The 22,781-nt window shown below is 39.7% G+C and overlaps 1 protein-coding gene across 1 annotated transcript in view; it reads right to left on the bottom strand.

Moving 5' to 3' along the window:
* Nucleotides 1-17,324, bottom strand: part of NOL10 (nucleolar protein 10) — a 46,282-nt gene extending 28,958 nt beyond the window's left edge. Inside the window, exons 1-12 of the mRNA XM_052690072.1 lie at nucleotides 17,194-17,324; nucleotides 16,834-16,879; nucleotides 15,574-15,672; nucleotides 14,893-14,970; nucleotides 13,106-13,143; nucleotides 9,852-9,988; nucleotides 9,067-9,132; nucleotides 7,622-7,682; nucleotides 7,028-7,113; nucleotides 6,685-6,763; nucleotides 5,230-5,379; nucleotides 2,850-2,916 (exon numbers count right to left, since the gene is read on the bottom strand). Coding sequence (XP_052546032.1) covers nucleotides 2,850-2,916; nucleotides 5,230-5,379; nucleotides 6,685-6,763; nucleotides 7,028-7,113; nucleotides 7,622-7,682; nucleotides 9,067-9,132; nucleotides 9,852-9,988; nucleotides 13,106-13,143; nucleotides 14,893-14,970; nucleotides 15,574-15,672; nucleotides 16,834-16,879; nucleotides 17,194-17,259 — 973 coding nt within the window. The 5' untranslated portion in view covers nucleotides 17,260-17,324. The remainder of the gene's footprint in view (nucleotides 1-2,849; nucleotides 2,917-5,229; nucleotides 5,380-6,684; nucleotides 6,764-7,027; nucleotides 7,114-7,621; nucleotides 7,683-9,066; nucleotides 9,133-9,851; nucleotides 9,989-13,105; nucleotides 13,144-14,892; nucleotides 14,971-15,573; nucleotides 15,673-16,833; nucleotides 16,880-17,193) is intronic.
* Between the last annotated feature and the right edge of the window lie 5,457 nt (nucleotides 17,325-22,781).

Genomic DNA, 22,781 nt, shown 5'->3' with positions numbered 1-22,781 from the left:
GGATACATTCAAAATGAGAAATACCCCCAAGTTTGCTCTAGATAGGAGTTAGTAAGGATATCTGGCGTATACTTGTTTGTTTATTTCAGTTCTGACTTTCCAACGTAGCTGATCACTATGTAATACATGAAGACAGAGCATGAAGAACAAAAGAGCAATCAAGTTAGATAACATTCTGATCTTGAAGTAACACATGCCACTGAGACTATGAATAAATGGAGCAGTTACCACACACCTGGAGGGCAGAAATATAATTTACACCCAACTACAGGAACACAATTAACATGGGTGGAGTAATCCTTCCTACCTAATCCTTTTATTAAAAACACACAATGCAGCTGGACTCTTAATATCAGAAAAAAAGGGGGCTTGCTTTCCTGGCAGAGGAAGACATTTGTGAAAGCTCAGTCAGCAAACTGAGGCTTAGCACCAAATCTGGAAAGAGTTGCAGGCAATTGAAGGAAAAAGCAAGAATTCCCGGTGTATTTTTCACAGATGATGTGCTCCCTTGGTATATCAGCATGCTCGCTGCTACTACAGGAGGTACAGCATTTCTCCACTGACTGAGTATGAATCACTACAGATAAAACGACAAATTAATTCTGCAGGTGCTTCAAAGATGACAGCAAAGGGAAAGACTCCTCTTTGAGAGTCTTCCACTAATAATTAAAGGCGGGAAACTGTCTTCAGAAGAGTACAAGGGCGTGTACTAAGGGGGAAATACAGAAATAAAATTAAAAAAAAAGGGAACAACTCCATGAAAGATGTCTGTGTGCACTTTCATCATTTCAGCCTTGTTAGTTCTAAACAATTTTTACAAGAAGGGCCACACCCAATCGAGCTACACAGCAGTCTGCTTTGATCACTTTGAAAGGGAAGTAAATGAGAATTGCTCTTTCACGGAAGTAGTTTTTTAAGACTGCCCTTAGAAAGGACACTGACTGTCCTTAGTGATCAACTATATGGTATCACTGATTTAAAGGAATGAAAATGTGAATATGAAGCAGTCGTAAATGGGAGAAGCAGTTTCAGAAAAACTAAAGTTCCTACAGTTTCTACTTGTGAAGAAAAAAATAATAATTTGGAATGATTGAAACTGTTGCTACCTTCCACGGTCTAAAACACAGCCTGAATACTGCCAAGTAGTACAATGAAATTATAAACAGAAAAGGTGGAAATAAAACCTCTAGAAATACTAGGCATCAATTTTCTCGAAAGATGAGCCTTCTAAAAGTAGGTTCAATAATTTCTCATTCATCACATTTCTGATACTATTCTCTTCCAGTCTGAAACAAAACCTGCGAGTTTCTCATGAGAGAAATTCTGAGTTTTGGCCCATGTGAGTGAGATAGAATAAGGAAAAAGTGTTTTGTTTCACATGACAGCAAACAGTAAAGCTTTTTTAAGTGAATAAGAGAGGATAAGAGTTAGATTACAGTATGGATTTTCTCAGCATTCACTTCAAATTAAGTACAAGAGCACAGATGGGGCAAAGGTTGTGTGATTTCCTGCGCCTTGCCAGCTCCTAAATGTCCAGGTGTGCCCTGGGAGTGCTGGGACCCCATGACAACACCGAGCTACCTGTCTTTCCACAACTGCAGTACTGGTATGACTGGAAGTACTTCCTTCAAACTTTCATACTTTAAACTCTATCAGTGAATTAGTGTCAGGCATCCTAAATTTTGCTATCCTCTTCAGCGCTCAGGAAAACCCAGCCCAATTGCTTGTACTGGAAGACCACTCTGTTTCAGAGGGGCAGAATCCTGTGCATTAAGACAGTGAGCTGACATTTGCATTAGCAGGATCCTGCAGACCTTATAATGATGTTGCTACATACAGTCAAAAATGCCTGCTGTCTCAGCAGAGCTCAATATGCAAGTGTTCATCTTTAAAAAAAAAAAGAGATTCTTAACTGAAGTTGGCAGAAAAGACAAGATAAGTTTTAACTCGTTAGAAATCTCAAACTCCCTTATCTACAATCTTGAGTCGAGCAGTTAGTATGATTCAAAATCCAAGTTGCTCTGTGTTCACTGCTACCTCTCTAAAATTAAGATAATAGCACAGTTTGCAATACAGGCATTTTCCAATCAAGAACTTTGTCCTCTGCCATCCTACAGGCCATGATGTTTCTTTCACCTTTTCCAGTGCTGCTTTCTGAAGAGAAAGCGTTTATCATGCACTAGTTAAGAACTAAGCAACTATGGGAAAAACTAAGGTCAGCTGCAGTCTATCTAAAGCACACATGCACATACAACCACCATTCTGTAAAATATTTTTTTCTCCCATGAATTAGGATCTGGAAACAGGTTAAAAGTGGCCCTTTTTTGACCTTGAAACACAATGTTATGAGACGCACCAAATCTGAGAAGTCACAAAAAGCATGCAAACCTGTGGACTCTCCTGTGCTTAAAAACAAAAGTATTCTTTCTCAAGAAGGACACAGCGAGTACCATACTTAAAAACAGGAAAGATCAAATGGTCGTAAACATTTGTAAAAATTTGTAAATTTGTTGAAAGAGGTTTTTTTTTTCCCAGCTCTAGAAAGTACGCTCATCTTACACAAAAGGACAAAGTTCTTTTTTTTATGAGATATTTAAGATACTTGAAAAGGCAAAAGTCAGTCACTCAGTTGAAAGCACAGCAGATTCTAACTGCTGAGAGTCTTAATTTGATTTAATGCAAATGCAGAGCAAACAATGACATTAACTAGCAAGTAACTATTTTTCCTAGCTGCATAGTAAGAAGTAAAGTAGACCTAATTTGTATCACTTAAATTAAAGAAAGGCAACGTTATGGACTAACACACTTTCCTTTTTGAATTACATAAGACATAAATACAGCTAACATACCAGAATTTGGATAAAGACAGACATCATTGATATCATATTCTGGCTCCATTGAAGTAAATATCTTCCCCTGTAATTGAAGGAAGATAATGCATTATAAAGAATTCCAAACAGCACAGTTAAATATAGTAAATCTAAAGATCATTACTAGCTATTATAGAAGCTAAGGATGATGGAGTAAAGATAGCACAGAGTTTGCAGAACAATATAATTTTAGAAAAGTATCTGAACATAACATAGAAACTCAGTATTGCATTCTGTCTCTGATCAGGTCTTTTAAGCGTAGCCCACAGGTTACTGAGGACACTGCAATGTACAGTGGCACTTCTTATTTCTTAGTTCATAATTCTGTGCTGAAAAGATACATTAGTTTCACTTCATTTTACTTAATGCGAAAAGAGGATGAAGGCCACAAGATCCTGGCACATTGCCTCATTTCGTTCAAGTCTGAACGTGGTAATCTTAAACGTTCTCATTTTGCTAAGTGTATTATCCGAAATGATGGATTGGGAGTGGAATTTGATTGTGCAGTTTGGTACCTCCAGCCTGCCCACGTCTACTTAGAATGAAATATGGCTTGCAACTTTTTTTGTAACTTACAAACTCAGTATTAAAGAGGTCTAAGCACAAGGTAAAAATAATAAAAGCATCCACTGATATGCAGTTCAGCACAGTAATGAAGTTATTTAAGAAAACGGTAAAAGTAGGAAAGAAGATTTTCAAAAATTCAAAAAGAATTGGAACAGAGTCTGAAAAATCCAGACAAAATACAGGTGCTCTGGTAAGCCAAGACACAAGACAGCCAGTTGAAGAAGTGTGTCTAAGAACTGGGCCACAGAATACGAAGCATGAGAGTACATGCCTACACGGTTCTAAATGAGCGACAGGAACAGAGCAAATTTTCATCCTATTCCTCTTTTCTCTTTCCCTGCAGCAATCCCACCTACCTTTCTGGGCCCTTCCTTTCCCACCCAGTTATATGCTGGTACCCCACCCATCCCTGGTCTCTCCCCGATGATTAATAAGAGTCCTCCCCCACCCCAGTCTTAGCAGACAAAAGCCTCACGCTCCCCACCCCAAGGCACGTCTCAGCATGGGGCTATTCTGGTATCAAAGCCATATGCTCTCCACCCCGCAGTCTGCCTCTGCAGTTGGTTCCCAGCCAGAGATAGTCAGGAACCAACATCTGGGAGAGGTGGAGCCAGCTGGAACACACTCTAGGAAAGAGTCCAAAGCTATCTTTGCCTTCCAGCGCTAAGAAACCCTCCCTTTTCCCACTGCAGAGGCCACCTGACAAACCTTGCACTGTTAAATTCTCAGTGAGGAAAATCTCAATACCTAGGAAAAATGGAGAAGGGCCATTGCAGATGTTTTAAATAATAGACAATAAATTATTTGCCTTTTTAAACAATAAAAACTAACTGAAGAGCTTAAAAAAATTGCTTGCAATCACAGAAAAAAAAAAGGGCTGTTGAAAGTTCATGAAGAAATACAATAGAAAAATGGCTGCCTGAAATAGTTAGAAAATAAGTGCCTCTAAACTACTGTAACTGCTCTTGATATGTTTCATTACGAAGCCAAAAAAATCATAGATACAGAACGGAGCAAGTTTTTTAGAAGGAACACAATGAGTAAAGATAGCCTCTTTGACCAAATCAAGTTGCAGTACAACTGGAGCCAATCTACAGGATAATGTATTTTGTACAAGCTGCGTCGACAGAAAGACAAGAAAAAAATTGCATAATGTAAGAAAAGAAAGTCTTACAGTAATTAGATTGCAACTTTGCCTATAGGTGCAAAAGACAGGGATAAAGATGTTGTCTCTTACGACATAATCCATTAATACCCCATAATGCACACTGTTAACTTGGATCTTGGCATAATATCTGCCTCAAAATCCCTGTAAGTTCCTGTAAAAGTAAGAAGCACTTGATTTTAATACTTCATAAACTAACTGATCTACATTTGAAGCTAGCTCTCCTTCGAGCAGAGAACTGGAATGACCAATTTTTCTCTGTAGTGGATGTTCACGGTCCACTTAGAGAAATACACACACCAAGGCAATGGCTAAGATTCCACTTTTTGTGTTCAAATCCTTCTACTGAAAAAAGCATCATCAGCAGACATACACAAACAGATTAAACAAACAAGCAAAAAAACACCAAGACTGTACTTTTATACCTGACAGGCTATTGAATACCTTCCCAGATGCAGGGTTGCTTAGCCAGACAAGGAAAAATGTTATGTAAATTACGACACATTAGAAACCCAACTTCCTACTTCAGATTTCAACTTTATTACTCAAATTGCACAATAGATAAAAAGAAAAAAAAGAAAAAAAAAAAAGGGAATGATACAAATACAGCAACAGAAAAGCACTTACGGTATCTTTGTTCCACATCTTTATGATTCTAGAATCTGCAGAGATTATTAAATCCAACTGATGCTGAAACTGAATTGACTTAATAGGCAGGCCATACTGGTGATCTTTGACTATCAGTGGGTTACTAGACCGAAGGTCATACAATAAAACCTTGAGGAATAAAAGACAGATCAATTTTTCATATTTTAAGGTTAACAGGTAGTCAAACTAGGTCTTCATTAATGATTTAATTCAACTTGAGACTTTTTTGTTTTCCATAAATAAATCCTCTCAAGTTCTGAAAATGATTAAGTAAGCCCATTTTACTCTGACAATGTATTTTAACCACAAAATCTTTTAGTTTAATTGGAAAAATTAAATTTGCATTCAAGAGTTTACTATCTTTCTAAAGTCTTTTTTCATTTCTATTGAAATTAAAATTGAAAAAAATGCAATGTTTTCAAGGCACTCTCAGTAGTTTTAAATCATTAATACTGCACTTTCACATTCTTGTACTATTCATAGAATCAAAGAATCACCAAGGTTGGAAAAGACCCACAGGATCACCCAGTCCAACCATCCACCAATCACCAGCAGTTCTCAATTCTTACTCAGAAGGTTTAAATCTTCAGATTCCTTCCCAAAAACCTTCAGATTCAGTATCCCTTTCACTCAGAAAAACAACAGGGAGCGCAATTATTTTTTTAGAGAAGTGGTGAGCACAGGCTGTCTTCCAGAAATTTTTTATCTAAAAAATCTCCAATGGAATCTCTGAGAAAACCTTAAATTTCTCACGTGTATGAATACTAATAATTTGAGGGAAAAACATTACCAATTTGCTTAGCTCAGATTATAAATATATCTCCAGTAAAGCTTGTATGTCACATATAATAGCATTATTACAAGCACAATTCTTACATGTATGACTGTCTCCAAAAAGTAGTTTTCTTAACCCATTAAAGGATCACTAAAGGCAGACCAAAATTTCCTCACACTCTACTTGACGACTAGCATGGAAACAACGAATAAATGAATCAAAGTGATGCTTCATAGGATAGGACAAAAAAATTCCAACACATTAGTTGAAAGGCAATCATTCTGCTTGTTTAGCTGCAATCAAAATAAGGTAGAGCATATGTATTGCACTGAGACAGTACTGAGAGTCTCAAAAAGAGGTAACTTCCTCACAAAACTGATTCTTAAGTCTTAAGAAAACCACAAAGATTGAAATTTTATAGTATGCAGATCGGAAGTTGCGACGATATTAAGTCAACCCTTCAGTACTCTGAAGAACAGGATCGTTTAACAAATCAATTTGCAGCTTAAGAATGACTGTTACTGCTCCATACACATCATTTACAGTCTTAGAAATACTTGTACTATTGTGTATTGCATTAAGTGCACTCAGTGTACAATAGACCTGGACTGACAACTGCAAGAGAATCTTCTAATAGGTGTTGTAGGAGTTAAGACTACCTGCCCAGTAGATGTTCCAACAGCCATATTCAAAGCTCCATCAAATTTCAGCGCTGAAATAGATGGCAAACAATCCACCCTGCAAAGCACAATTCTTAAAGTTAGATGTTCTCTCTCTAAACAATGCAAAAAACAATGTTAAAAATAGCTAGAATAATAGTGTAAATTATTCAGACATACCACACATAAAGAGCTACTTGATAACTAAGAAAACCTTACACTAGAAATGAGATGGCAGTGGGCACTGTAAGGCCAAGTGGGAACTGTTTTTAGAAAAACTTCTCAAGACAAACAAACAAAAACCACCAGAAGAATGGCCTTTGCAAAGGTAGCCTTTACTCACTCTGTATCTGCTGTCACACTGCTTAAAGCACAATCCAGCAGCCCAACTCGATTTCGAGTTCTAGGATCCCAGCATTCCACTTTACCCTAAAGAGTTCAGAAAATATATTTTAAGTTTATGCAACAAATATAAGATACACTGAAAGTCTTTAAATAAAATTATGAATTCTTTTCATCTGTGAGTAATAAATCAAATTTCCTACAACAAGAGTTGTACTAGTAAAAGCATACAAGCTCCACACATTTCATGTGTATTTAAAACAAATGTTCTCTGAATCAAAATGGTTAACACTAGATTTCCCAAGTGGGCACACAGGCCTGCTAATTTCAACTGATAGTTACATTCTCAAGCAAGATAACACTGTTTTCTCTCATCTGCAAAATCTCACATATCTCAGCAAGCAAGATATTTCAGAAATTATACCTGCACACCACTCTAAGTCTTCCTGTTTAACAGATCTATACTTAATACAGCAAACAAGATCAAATTAATTACTTAAGTTCCTGTCATGATTCCTTCTTATCCTCACGCAAACTAATACAAAAGAGATACAAACACTGCTGCCCTTTTCATAGAAGGAATGCAAACATTTACCTCAGCTGTCCCTGTAGCAAATAAGTAGTGTACAGGATTGATGTCACAAACATTATTCTCTCTAAAACAGAAAAAAGAACAAGTTTAACGACTTCAGAATAATGTAACTAAAAAGGTTTCTGTAATCACATATACTGTTGTTCAGTCTGGAAAAGCAAAAGTGGTGAGTGGGGGGAGGGTGTATAAGGGGATGGCAAACTAATAGCAGCTTCCCATACTTAAGGGGAGCTTACCAAGAATTTGGAGCTATGAGAGAAAATCAGAGACAGTGCTGATATCTTGAGATGGGTGAGGTTCCAACTGGATGTAAGGATATTTTTATGCCTTGAGGGCACCTCATCTTTGGAACCAGTTGCCAAAAGAAGCTTTGGAATTTCTATCCTCAGTCTACAAAAACCCCTGGGAAAACTCATCTGAATTCAGGACTGGCCAAGCTTTGAGCATGAGACTGGGCTCAGGGTCTCTCCAACCTCAGTGATCCTACAGTCTTCTTCCCAAGCCCACCACTTACCACCAAGTCTTGTCATATTGTTCTGCTCCTCTGTATTCTTAACTCAGTTACATCAAAAGGTCTTCCTGATTACACCTTTGGAAGCTTACATCTCCAACATATTCTGATGAACAGCCTGTCTACTCCTTCCGGTTCCGAGTACCTTAATTCTCAACTGCTCAGTCACAGCCCTGCACTTCTCTAACAACTCTTCCAAAATAGAAATATTTCTCCTTAGACCCCTTATCTCGACTTCTAAGAATGCTACCTATAATTCTATAATTCATTCAATTCCCCTGCCTTACGGGCTTTCCAAATCTTCAATTCTCATTTCCCTGATTCAGGTTTTCACTCATGACTCAGCTCTGCTGCTCCAGGATTTTCCTTCCCCAATGCTACTAGGTGTCTATAGTTGTGCCCACCCAAATACTGCTATGCTCCTTAAGCTATCCCACCCACTGAGCCCCACCTGTGGCTCACCAACCAATGACTTTGATGAGAAGAAGTTTAAAAGAACCAAACACATGCTGCTGATGTTTAAAAAAAAAATCAATCAAACAAACGAAAAAAAACCAGCACTCCTTGGGCTACTCCAAGAGCAGAAGGACAAAGACATGTCAGGGAAAGTACATACCCCGTGGGCAGGTTTCTATGTGATGGCTGAATTGAGTTGCAATGGCAAAGTTTGTATTTATTATATATATAAAATAAGTCTATATTAAGCAGTTGTAATTGAGTTCTCTTTGTGGATATTTTAAAGCATAAAAATTGTCACAAAGAATGACAGGACATAAAATTAAATAAAATGAGGTTCAAATTAGGCATACGTTGCTTTTCAATTCTACTTTACTGTGTATTTGGGCAGTATTCAGATACAGTACTGATGGTGAGCATATCAGTAGTTTGGTTCCACCTGGTGGATGGAAGACAGACATCATACATTACAGTTACTTACGAAGCATCAGTTGGCAGGGAGTTCAGAAACCTTCCTTGTTCCAGATTTAGCCTGTATACTTCAGAACTACAAAGGAAAAACCACAATTACTTCTTTCCTATATACTGGAGAAAAGATAATTCTTTGAAAGGGTAGATAGCAGCAGGACAAGGGGAAATGGTTTGAAGTTGAGGGAGGGAAGATTCAGGTTGGATGTCAGAGGAAGTTCTTTACAGAGAGTGGTGAGGTGCTGGAACAGGCTGCCCAGAGAGGTTGTGGATGCCCCGTGCCTGGAGGTGTTCAAGGCCAGGTTGATGGGGCCCTGGGCAGCCTGGTCTGGTATTAAATGGGAAGGCTGGTGGCCCTGCATGTGGTAGGGGAGTTAGAGCTTCATGATGCCTGAGGTCCCATCCAACCCTGGCCATTCTGTGATTCTGTGATAATGTGTATGTTCATCAAACATCACAGAATAGCTTCACAGAATCCTTAGTGTTGAAAGGGACCACCCAAGGCCATCTAGTCCTACTCCCTTGCAATGAATAGGGACACCACAGCTAGCTCAGGCTGTCGAGGGAGGGCCTTCTCCAGCTTCACCCTGAAAGTCTCCACAAAAACCTATTTTATTTTCCTTGCTATTCATCACTTTTAAAACACAGTACACCGAATTGCACTGCTGACAACAAATTCACAAGTGCCTCAATCAAAAAATAAAAGTCTTAATGCAGGAAACTAAATTAATTTTGGACTTTAGTTCTTGGAAAAAATTCCTGACAGAAGTAAAACAAAATAATCCATTCAAACACTACCTTGATCCAACAAAATACAGGTCACATGATGGGTAGTGATAAGAGAAGTCTCTACCAAATTTTGGTATTCTTGTCCTGTAGTAATGTCCGTGTTGTGAATGAAACTCCACATATCTGTCACACTGCAAGAAGACAATCTGAAAATAAAATAGATAGAACTGAAATACAGAAGATAGAACTTGCCTCAGAAAACAAGCAGTGATTTTTCCAGGCTCGCATCAGTCTATCACAATCCACTTAAATACTTTCTACTAAAATGACAGAATTCATTCTTTATTCTCATTAGCCACAGCAATCTCTTTATTAAAGATAAAATGAAGGCACTAGAAAGCTAGATCGATATAGTAAATAACATAGCAAAACTCATATACATATAAATGAATTCCCATCACATTCATGCAGTACCTTAAGCCTTGCCCAGATACTACGGGATGCATTCAGCATCACTCTGGCCCGAAATCACTCTATGATGAAGGTAAACAATGACATGGATAATTACAGGTCAATAACTCACTCTAACGCTCAACTCTCTTTAGATTAGACTAGAGAGATGCCAGTTTAGAATGTGTGTAGCTGTATATCTTCACACAATAGTAAATCACTGAGATTCTAAATCTCCCCCTATTGTACTATGCTGCTATCTACATGAACAGTGAGCAGCTCAGGAAAGACAAAGTACAGTGGTTGTTTTGAAGTCATGTTTATTTACACTTTCTCCCTTTCCATGAGGTACATACAAAGCACTGACATGGGTGACTACTTTATGCCTATTCAAGTCCTCTCTGTACTTCCCATTTTTCTAATTTCAGAAGCTCTAGTGTTTCAACTTTTATTCAAGGGCTCACTCTCTTGAGATCCAGGATGAAAGTCAGGCATCACTTTTCACAAGTAATAATTACTATTTCATACAAGATTACAGATGCAGCTGCACAGCTGATGTTACACGATGATGTTTTCCATACACAGCCCAATCTGCCCTTTGTGTGCTTAACTTCTTTATGTTTTTAACAGGAGGTTTACAACAAGCAAAGCCTTTTACTTCATTGTTTCAAACAATAACAACATCAAGTATTTTGTGATTTTGCAGTGACAATATTGAAATTTCTGTGTCTTCATGTGGTTTAGAAGAAATCATGAGAACACAAAATTAAACCACATTTAACTGAAATTATCAGCATCACCTTGCTAGTTCACTATCAGTAAGCTATCAAGAAACTTTCTACCAGGAATAAGGAAGATACAGTTTGCTGAGTTCTCTTTTACTACCTCCAAAAAGACTTTATTTTCTAGTAGTTGACAAAAACAACTAAAGACAAACAAAAGCAGATATTCTGCTAACAACTATGTTACCTCTAGTAATTTTATGTCTTGAGCTACTTGAAGACAATTATGTTCTCTTTTATTAGAAAAGGATACAACTCAACTAGAAATCATGCTTGTTTTTCCTACGTAATAATTAACTCTGAAAACCACAAGCTTGGGGTAGCAAAAGCATAGCCACTGGTGTGTGGTAAAAAAAAGACAGAGGAAACACTTGCCATTTTGGAAAAGGCTACAGTGGAAGACACACCACTCTCCCCTAAGTCTAAAACTCAGTCCACGTCTAAATCTTGAGAGAGTGCAGAAACATAACTGACTTTACAGCTACACACATGAACAAAAGTGAACAGTGTGTTCTGTGGAAACACAAATGAGCCTCAAAATGATACCTGACAAAGTTAGTGGGAGCAGACCGGGGAGGATGTATTTTCATTTTTCTGCACAGTGCCCATGAAGCACTGTGTCTAGAGCAGGGGCTCTCAATTCACGAGGAATGTTGAGAACATCAACAAAGCCAAGCCAGATAAGGGATAGATGAAAAATCTGGATGAATCTGAGTTTGTTAGTGAGGCAAAGAGGACACTATGCAACAATCTAGAGGCAGCCTACAACTGAAATGCAGTTACAAAAATGACAGTCAAACTCACTGCAGAAGCAAAAATTCCAGGTTTGGGCAGGCTGGACAAGAAGGAAGAATTCTTTAGGAGGTGATCACAGAGCACTGGTCTTATATCGTGCAGGAAATGAACCCTCGATGTCTCCTTGTAAGGAATATTTTTACGATTCTAATCATTTCAAGTGCAATTTCTCAAATATTGTTCCCTCTGTGTCATATTTAAAATATTATAACTTTCTGAAATCAGTTTTCTTTCTAACAATTTAGGATGTTTTTGGAAAATACAATTGAAGATAACGTTGTCAAGGTTCAGTTTGAAATGCAGTACCAATTCCAGTTCAAAACACACTTAAGCCTTATTGTTTGCTTGACCAGTCAGAGATGGGTGAACAATGAGAATACACTCCTCAGCCTTGCAAATAATTGCTTGGTCTTTACAACCAGAAGCAGGAAGCTACCCTACTATATCAGTCACTTCCTTCTTCTATTGAGTTCCACATTCCTGGAAAACTTGTAAGGGAAAACTTTGAAAAGCCTAGAGCCAGAAGGTGAGATAATGTGTGTGAAAGTATAAGACAAACCTGTATCAGTAATGCTAAAGTCTCTGAGGGAAAAAAAATACAATAAAAATTCAACTATTAACATGCTGTGTTCTAATGAAACCAGCAAAATTATGTGCTTAGACTTCCATATTTCATTTTAGACTGAATACTCTGATGAATCAGCAAAGTTTATAGGAACAGGTAACATCTTTTATCACACCAGGTGCTGCAGCACAAGATTTTGAGCCTGTTTCTGAGGGCCCTCAACAGAATTAGGAGTAATAATTGTACTGAGCCTGAAAAAGGCACACAGTTGTAATAACTCAACTGTTTCCTCCAGATACAGCAGCTCATAAACAAAACATGTTCCTTCTCTCCACAATTTCTGCCTCATTTATACACTTAGTTATCACTGCTGCAGCAAATCAGCCTAATTCAGCTGTAGGTACCCCATTTCTCAAAAAAGGTGCATGTTGGCTACTGTCAGCAATTATAACCAAATGTTACACTAGCAAGAACAACTAATTATGTTTTTCACATTAGTTTGATCACAGGATAGCTGACTATTTGGAGCTTTTCTCTACTGCAGACAAAAGACTTTACAAGTGGTAAGGCAAATTACAGTACAAAGGGGCAAAGAAAAAAATGCTTTAAAGGTACAAAAAAATATTTATCCTGTTTGTTTTTAAATAAAAAACTTTACTATATATGAAAATGTATTTTAATATACATATTACACAATTTTCTCATTTATATATTGAAAACATTAAACATACCTTTGAGTAATCATCTGATAAAATCTCAAATGTAACCACTAGAGGAGAGAACAAGAGAAGTTTAAGTTAACTAAGTAAGCAAATTTATTTGCAAACACTGGCACAAGCCCTGAAAATAATATTTACTCTGATGCTAACCTTTAGCCATATAAGTATTCCCCACAGGTGTCAATGCATAACGCAGACATCGTGATAAAATCTTTAATTAGACAACATTATTTGCAAAGTAATAAGTCACTTAAGAAAACCTTAGAAATTTATGAAGCATCTTACAATCTTTTTATCATTCTTGCATATACTTGATATGCTCCTCAATGCAGTGCTCAAACATGTATTTAGGAAGGTCTGATCAAATGCTTCTCAGTGAGTGGGTGGTCCACAGTGAACCATCAAAGATGATAAGAATACCAGGGGATCTAATGTGCTACACACACATCTTCACACAGCCTTTCTAAGGTTCAGCTTCCAGAGATTGAGCTTTGAGGGGCCCATAATCACAAACACAGAGGCTACTGATCAGTATGCTGAGGTGTTCAACAGAGACTCCAATTAGCTTTAAATAAGGCGAGTCCAGAACATTAGGGAGAAGCTGCTTCGCCTGAACTGTTTCCAATTAAATAAGGTAGGTTATTTAAGGTGACTCTATGATACAGTGCAAGTTAAACACATTTAAAAACCTTGCAACAAGAAGCCAGTTCAAAAAAATTAACTTTGAGCTGTAATTAACAGCAAGCATTTACCATTACAATGACTCATATTCTGTTTCAAAGTGGGTCTCTCATGCCACGCCTTTCTTTCCCCAGCCTTCCTGACTCTCCCTCCTCATACTACTTGGTAGCACTGACTCTACACCATACAAGATTCCTTGCAGTACTAAGGAATCAAATAACAAAACACCACTATGCTCTATTTCCCTTTTCCTGACCTAATTCAATAGCTTCATTCTTTTTTGCTTTTTTTTTACATAGCATATCAAAAATAGACCAGTTCCATTTCTCACTAATGATTCAATCTTGCACTCTTCTGTGCTTTCTGTGCTCAGCCCCTCAGTTTCATTCACCTGTCTTCTGCCATTAGTCTCCAAAGAACAAAACCAAAATAAACCCCCAACTCTATAGATCCCAAAACCTCCTCCCTCAGTCTCATTTCCAGCACATTCTCTCTTTCTCAGAGCCTGGATGGCTCCTTGCTCTCATCACCACAAAAGTTCTCCCTCCAAAATACTAGCAAACAGTGTGAAATTGGGGCCTTTCCTATGTCTAAAAATAATAATAAATAAATATACAAAACAAATCAAGGAGTTCTCTTTAACTGATTGGGCTGCAGTGAGAAAACAAAAGAACTCATTTCAGTAAGAATGGAGCAACCCCAGAGCACTCTTCTACCTTACTGCTTCAGAGTGGGAAGACAACAGAAGGGAGAATTGCCTGCTGTAGCTATCTCTCTTTCTCTTTTTCTCTCTCTCTCCCCCTCCCTCTTTCCCTCTCACACACACAGCACTCCCCCTGTGAGAACAGCAGCCTTCAGCCATGTCTCTCTCTTCGCTCCACACTTACTGGCTCAGAGCAGATCTTACTGTCTTCATACAACTCCAAGAGAGGAAAGAACTTTACAGAAAAAAAGAAGGAAAAATACAGAGGTGAAGACTGGTGAATTTTATTCTAGATTCCTCTGTTCCCCCAACATATAATCTGTCCCCTTAGAACAGGGAAATAAATTTCTGTTTGAGTCCAACCTGAACTGTAGACAAAAGATTTCTCCTACTAACAGCCACAGCTTATACTAACCTTCAGAATCTAAGCACCTTTCAAACTTCTGGGATAACTGGTAAGTATCGTAACAGCGGATCCTCGGTTTGTAAGTTCCTGAAAGAAGAATTTGATTTTTAACAAAACAACTGAACAAAAAGATAACACTAACACGTTTTTTTAAAAATAGGATGTTTTATGTATACATTCTTTACTACTACTATGTTTCTGTGAATGGAGAAAGAGGCTTCTTAGTAACAGAACTTAACAACACCTTCCAGCGAGTGTGAAAGACCAAGCCTCCCTGTGGCATTAAGGCTAACTGAAGTATTCATGTTAGGATCTCACTTTGGCAGTTATGAAATGCAGCATTATCCTCTATGCTTTAAAAAAACACTCAGTGATACTCATAAATTATTTAAACAACTTTATGAACACACTATGGTGTGTTTAGTTTATGAACACACTGTAAAAACAAATAAGTTGTTGTTTTCATAACACAGGTATTCTTCTAATACAGCTGAAAATTAAATGTTTCTCAACTTAAGTTCCAAGACAATCATTGCATCACATCTTAAAACTAGGCTTCCACGATAATGTTCAATGCTGCATTAAAGAAATAAAACAAAAACACCCTCTATCTTCTACCTGTCATATTCTGTGATAAAACATTACTAGTACTTTTGGCCTCTGCTACCAAGGGATCCTTAGTTAACTCACCAACTGCCATAATATACTGTCCATCTCTTGATACCTTAATCTTGGTGCTAACTGTGGGCATTTCAAAGTCTTGAATAAGTTCAATTCTTCTACGGATATCTATAAAGAAAAAAGAAATACTCATAAAGAAAAGTTATTTGTAAAGCTAGTACTATTATTATCAGTCCAATACTGTAATGATTTCTTATGAAAGTATGTAAAGTTCACTGAATAAAACTGAATATTTTTAAAGGTATATCTTTGTCTTTAACACAGGCCAGGAGAGCAATGCAGTACTCTAACGCTGAGAAGCCAGCTATCATCACCACACCAAATAGATCTCTCACGAGGCGCTAACCATGTGACAAATTATAACAGGCGTTCATAAAAGGTGACATATTCTACACAGCAAAGATGCATAACACATTCCAGCACACTGTTACCTCCATGCATATTATTTAGTTGGCTGCTTTACACAATGCTCATGATGGTATGTAAATATTTCCTTTGATATTACAAATTTAGAGTAAAATTGAAAGGTTGAGGGAACTGGGCTTGCTTAGGGTGGAGAAGAGAAGGCTCCAGGGGAAACCTCACTGTGGCCTTTCTGTACTTGAAGTAGACATATAAACAGGAGGGGGAACAACTGTTTACATGGGTTGACACTGATAGGACAAGGGGGAATGGTTTTAAACTGAAACAGAGGAGAATTAGATTAGATATTAGGAGGAAGTTTTTCACACAGAGGGTGGTGATGCACTGGAACAGGTTGCCCAAGGAGGATGTGGATGCCCCATTCCTGGAGGCATTCAAGGCCAGGCTGGATGTGGCTCTGGGCAGCCTGGTCTGGTGGCTGGTGACCCTGCCCACAGCAGAGGGGTTGAAACTGGATGATCACTGTGGTCCTTTTCAACCCAGGCCATTCTATGATGATGATATGATAAATCACAAAGCTGGACTCTAAGCTGAGCTTAATAAATATACAGGGGTCTATAACTAGATTTGATCATAAATACATGTTGGATGCATCCACCACACTTGTGTACAGTCTACCATCTCCCAGTATTTAACGCCTAAAAATGATGCTGACAATGTTCTATCCACACAGCACTATATAGGAAACTAAAGTATGGCCTTCTAGCATTACGTATAGCTTTAAATTTGCATTTATGAAAACAAGTTGTGCACAATTTCCTTGTGTTAGCAAACTGCCTACTTCTGGAGTGGCAGATCATATGTGCACAGCCTCATTCTGCTGAGGGCTGCGATGGGAAAACTCACCCACATCTTTCTTCTGTAATGCTCTTTTCTTCCTGTCTGAGAGCCACTGTAAGGAAGCATATCAGTATTCACATTACAGCACATCTGCAGAATCACAGAACTGTTACAATCTAACAAATCTGAAAAAAAAAGGTGGTTTTTTTTTTTTTTTCTTTTTCTGCCTGAAACATCACTTCTTTCTCCGTAATTGCATTCAAAATTCCAGTAGTACGCTCTGAGGTCCCTTCCATCCCAACCACCCTGTGACCCTACGAAAAAGAACTCCGCAGAGCAGCTCGGCTCAAACGCCCGCCAGCTGCGGGGGCGCCCACGCGTCCCGCCGTCCCCTCACGGCTCCGTCCCACCCGAGCTGCCCCTCACCTCCGGGAGGCTCCTGCCGGCGCTCAGGCTGTAGATCTTCACCTCGTTCAGGCTGGAGACTTGCATGGCGAGCCCACACACCTCTTCCGGGCCGCAGGGGAAGCGGAAGGCAGGCTCGGCTCCGACCCGGCAGCAGTGTGCGCTGTACGGGCGGGGCTGCGGCTCCGGCTCCGGCAGCTTCCCGTTCCTGGACGGCGCCGAGCGTCGGCGGGCTGGGAGGGAGCTGTTAGGTAAAATCGCGTTCTGCAATGTTAAGGCTTAAAGGCCGTTGCATGATGCTATTTCAGGCGGGGCTCGGGCTGAAATCACAGAGTAGGAAGGAGCTGCTTGAGCAGACGTGGCTGAGGAGGTTCGTTTTCTTGCCTCACAAATCCTGGGAATCACTGCAGAATCGGGTTGGGCGGCATCCTTCGCAAACATAAAAAGTGGGACGCCGTTTAAATTCTATGTAGAATCTCTTTAAACACGGATCACAGAATTATAGGGGTTGGAGGGGACCTCTGGCGATCACCCAGCCCAGCCCTGCTGAGCAGGTTCCCCACCACAGGCTGCGACGGGGACACCTGGGGTTAGAAGAGCGTCAGGCCATGCCTATTCTGACTTAAAAGAGCAGCAACAAATAAAATACGATATTTTTCCACTCTGTGAATGTTTTTGCATACCACTAAATGTCACAGCTTTTCCCCCATGATAGTACACAGCTGGTGTAAGAGCTAACCAAAACCATATCAAGTCTTAATACAGAATTCCTTGCATTGAATCATTTAATCATTAAGGTTGGAAAAGATCGCTAAGATTGCCTGGTGCAATCGTCAGCCCAGGCCCACCATGCCCACTGACCACATCCCCCTGTGCCATGTCCACCATTCTGAGCACCTCCAGGGTTGGTGACTCCACCACCTCCCTGGGCAGCCTGTGCCAGTGCCTCACCGCTCTTTCTGAGCTGTTTCCTAATATCCAACCTGAACCTCCCCTGGTACAACTTTAGACCATTGCCTCTCATCCTGTTTCTGTTACTTGATAGAAGAGGCCAACCCCACCTCACAACAACCTCCTTTCAGTTGACTGTAGAGAGCAATAATGTTTCCCGAGCCTCCTCTTGTGCAGACTGAACAATCCCAGTTCCCTCATCCGTTCCCCATAAGACTTGTGCTCCAGACTCTTTACAGCTTTGCTGCCCTTCTCTGAACACGCTCCAGGGCCTTCATGTCTTTCTTGATGTTTTTCATTATGTATTTCAGCAATGATAATACCAATATCACCACTTTCTGCTTTGCATTAAAGGGTACCATAGCTGAGACCCAGACACCTAATGTAGGTGTCTACGTGGGTACTAGATGTCAAAGCTCCCATTTCAGGGAGCTAAGGCTTCACTCACCTAAATGTAGATTGTCTGGTGGCATTTGAGCTGCCATGGTATCCAGGACACCTAGATGAGGTGACACAAGACCTGTGGAAAACCCATGTGCTATGCGGCGTGAGCTGGAGGACATCTCAAATGGCACTAGAAGCTGAGGCAGCTGAATTGCATACCTACTTAATCCCAGTAATGAAGCCTGAGGAGCAATGTGGCACAGTAGCCACCTAGCGTCTTCTTCGGGGTGAATTCAATCTGTTTCTAAGTTCTACCATCTCATTCCTTAGACTGTCACTAACTGTTAACAGACATTTAAAGCTGAATCCATTTACTCACATATAGATGCCCCTTTCAGTTCAGGACACCTCAAGGAATCCCAGACATCCTCCCCAAGTTGTTCGTTATGACACAAGGATGCCTCAAAAAATGTAAGACAAGATCAGGAGGACTGAAACGATGAAAAATTCCCAGAGGTTTAAAACCCATGAGGTTCTGACATGCTAAGGAGATACGTGACTTTAGGTGAGAACGCCCAAAGATTCTGATCCCTTCTTCAGTACTCTAGGTGTATTTCAATGACCATAGAACATAAAAAGAGGAATAAAATACCTCTGCACTGCAGAAAATAAGATTGTATTTCAAGATTCTCTATATTTATTTATTTATTTATTTATTTAGACATATTTAGCTCTCGGGCAAAGTGGATAAATCCAAGCCTGGCACAGCATACATTTAAAATTTTTTGTTTTTTAAAGAAAATTTATAGGGAAAATATCAGCTAGGACCTGGACTATTGAAGTGCTAGTGCAGATAACTTTAGAGCAGCCAGATTTCCTTGTTACACTCACACAGGTAAGTTAAAAAAAAATCTGGATTGGAATGATTCAATTGAAGCTTTGATGAAGCTTTTTGCTTCAAACATGCCCCAAATATCTGTTGCATGCAAAAATAACAGTTTTAGATTTCCAATTCAAGTAAATAGAGTTGAGCAGCTAGGTGTATGGACTTCAAATAAGTGTGATACAGAACATAGTTTTGCCTGCTTTTCCTCTTTTTATAGTATGAGGATTTGCTATGCACGTTCCCTTGCGACATGCATGATACAGTGTTTTGAAACAACATTATGGTAAGCAAAGTGGAAGAAATCTTTACTGGCTTTAATGCTAACTAGACAACATCCATTCATGTACACACATGCATGCAGCTAAGGAATTCTAACAGAGAAATAATTTGCATGCTAAACTTACATGCTTAAAAGTACACCGAAACTGTTTTCAATTAAATAACAATATTTTATAGAACCACAGAGTGGACAGATTGGAAGGGACCATAAAGATCATCATTATTAGCCATGATCAAGTCATGTTAGGAGTTCCTTCACTGAGCTGTTTTAGACTTCTGCATATGTTACTGCAGTAATACACTTGCATGAATAGGAAATGGGATTTTAAAAGATTCTTCTGAAGCACAGCGGAAAAAAAAAAGCATTAATGGATAATGCTTGTAACATAGTAGTTGTACAAATCGTTTTATTGAGAACTGCAGCTCTGAGGTTGCTGTTTTGCAAGCTGACATATGCTTTCCCATTAATGTCAATGTCATAATTGTATGGGTAATTAAGTCTGATTATTTGTTAGAGAAATTTGCCTCCAGAGATACTTCAGATAGGGTATTAATGCTTTTAATGGCTGCTTGGAGGCTGTGCTTTGCACATTACTGTGACAGAGGAAGGAGTACTCATAAACACAAAGAAAGGCAAAGCCACAGAAAGCTTCCTTGCGGTGACACATCAAAGGGAGCAGGGAGGCACGTGGTGATCACAAGGGAATTAAGCAGCTTGGTGATCACACGGTACAGCACTCAGTGCAGCTGAGGAAGTAGCAGGGGCACAGGAGCTGCCACAGCTCAATTACCACCAGTGAGCAGCACACAGACATATCCCATCAAAGGGGCTCAATGATCCTGCCAACCTCTCTTCATCCAGGCCTCCTCCAACCTCTCTTCATCCAGGCCTAAAAATGTGTAATGGGGGAAAAAGGATTAAAAAGTCAGAATAAAACCAGAAAACTTGCTAATAGAAAATGATAGGACTTTATTTACACATTAATATCATGCTTCCTCGATAATTTTCAATTAAAATAACAAATTAAGTAGTATAATAGTTGTCACTGTAATAAAAGTAAACATGGCAAATTACTCCTATTGAAAAAATGAGAAAAAAGTGACGTTGGTACAATAAAAATGTTTAGAAAGAAAATGGCGTATATTGCAGAATCCAGCAATCTGACAACCCTTCAGCTTGGATTTTACATTCTTCACTACAAGTGCTATCAGATGGCACAATTCTAAATTTAAGAAGCTTCTGGGAACATAATTTTTGTAGAAATAATCATGTGAAGCATTTCCACATCTTTAGACTGCAGCAAGGATCCATGGCAGTTCTGTATGTGGTCTGAGATGGGCAAGCTCTGCTTTACCTTGCTGATGAGGCTATGAGGCTTACTGCACCTTTCAGATCACAAGGCTGTAAATTTGAATTATGTCATGTACATAAATTAACTTTTATTTTCATTATTAAAATGTAGCCTTATAAAAAAAAAAAAAAGTGGGGTGGAGGGGAAGAGGGAAAGAAGATTAAACAGTGATCCCCATTACTATGAATGTCACCAGACACCTGGGTAGTTCTTTTGTATAGCTTCACTAAAGTCCTTCTGCTGTGCCCATGGGAACACTGTGGCTGAAAAAACAAACAAACAAAAAAAAACCCCAACAGAATAGAATCGTAGGATTGAGGTTGGAAAGATCCACTAGAAACATCTAGTCCAACCATTAACCCTGCTCACTGACCACATCCCTCAGTGCCACATCTCCATGGTTCTTGAACACCTCCATGGACAGTGATGCCACCACCTCCCTGGGCAGCCTGTGCCAGTGCCTCACCACTCTTTCTGACAATAAATATTTCCTAAACCCAACCCAAACCTCCCCTGATACAGCTTAAGAACCATTACCTCTCATTCTATAGCTGTTACCTGGGAGAAGAGGTTGACACCCACCTCAGTAATCATAGAATCATAGAATCACAGAATCATAGAATCGTAGAATCACAAGGTTGGAAAGGACCTACAAGATCATCTAGTCCAACTGTCCTCCCACTACCATTGCTACCACAAGCACTAAACCATATCTCACAGCTCTTCATCCAGACACCTCTTGAACACTGCCAGGGAGGGCGACTCCACCACCTCCCTGGGCAGCCATTCCAGTGCCTGACCACTCTGAGAGAAGTTCTTCCTCATGTCCAACCTAAACCTCCTCTGGTACAACTTGCAGCCATTTTCTCGGGTCCTGTTTGCTGCCTGGGAGAAGAGGCCAAATCCCTCCTCACCACAGCCTCCCTTCAGGAAGTTGTAGAGTGCAATGCGGTCTCCCCTGAGCCTCCTCTCCTCCAGACTGAACAATCCCAGCTCCCTCAGCCGCTCCTCATAAGCCCTGTGCTCCAGACCCCTCACCAGTTTTGTTGCCCTTCTCCGGACACGTTCCAGGGCCTCAATGTCTTTCTTGCAGTGAGGGGCCCAAAACTGAACACAGCACTCGAGGTGCGGCCTCACCAGTGCTGAGTACAGGGGATGATCACCTCCCTGCTCCTGCTGGCCACACTATTTCTAATGCAGGCCAGGATGCTGTTGGCCTCCTTGGCTACCGGGGCACACTGTTGGCTCATGTTCAGCCGAGCATCAACCAACACCCCCAGGTCCCTTTCCGCTTCACAGTCATAATAAACCAAAATAAGCAAGCGGATAAACTGAAACAGTGATTATTTCAACCAGAAGTCTTCTTTATGTCTCTTCATGGGGAGCTTTGAGTAGAGATTTTCCTCCTCTATATAACTATTTTAAGTCTCAGTAAAAATGTTAAAGAGAAGCAAAGGAAGATAGATGTACAATATATCTTGCCTGAACTTAGAGTCCAAGAATTAACCTCTCCATTAGTAATGTGATGCAGGAACAGGTCTATCCAAGCCCAAGGCTGTGATTGAGGACATCTTCCATCAGCTGCTTCAGCCTTATGCTGGAGTCACTCTAGCATTACTCCTTTGGGGTCTGATGACATGCATCCCAGGATCCTGAAGGAACTGGCTGATGTGGTTGCCAGCATGGCTTCACATGTTAAGGGACAGGAGGGATGAGCAAGAGACTTGAGACAGCCAGCATGGCTTCACTGAAGGCAG

Source organism: Tympanuchus pallidicinctus, unplaced genomic scaffold (genome assembly GCF_026119805.1).
Source record: "Tympanuchus pallidicinctus isolate F22 unplaced genomic scaffold, pur_lepc_1.0 scaffold1, whole genome shotgun sequence".
Taxonomy (NCBI): Eukaryota; Metazoa; Chordata; class Aves; order Galliformes; family Phasianidae; genus Tympanuchus; species Tympanuchus pallidicinctus.
The sequence above is the reverse complement of the archived record's forward strand: the minus strand, read 5'-3'. Positions and strand labels throughout refer to the sequence as shown.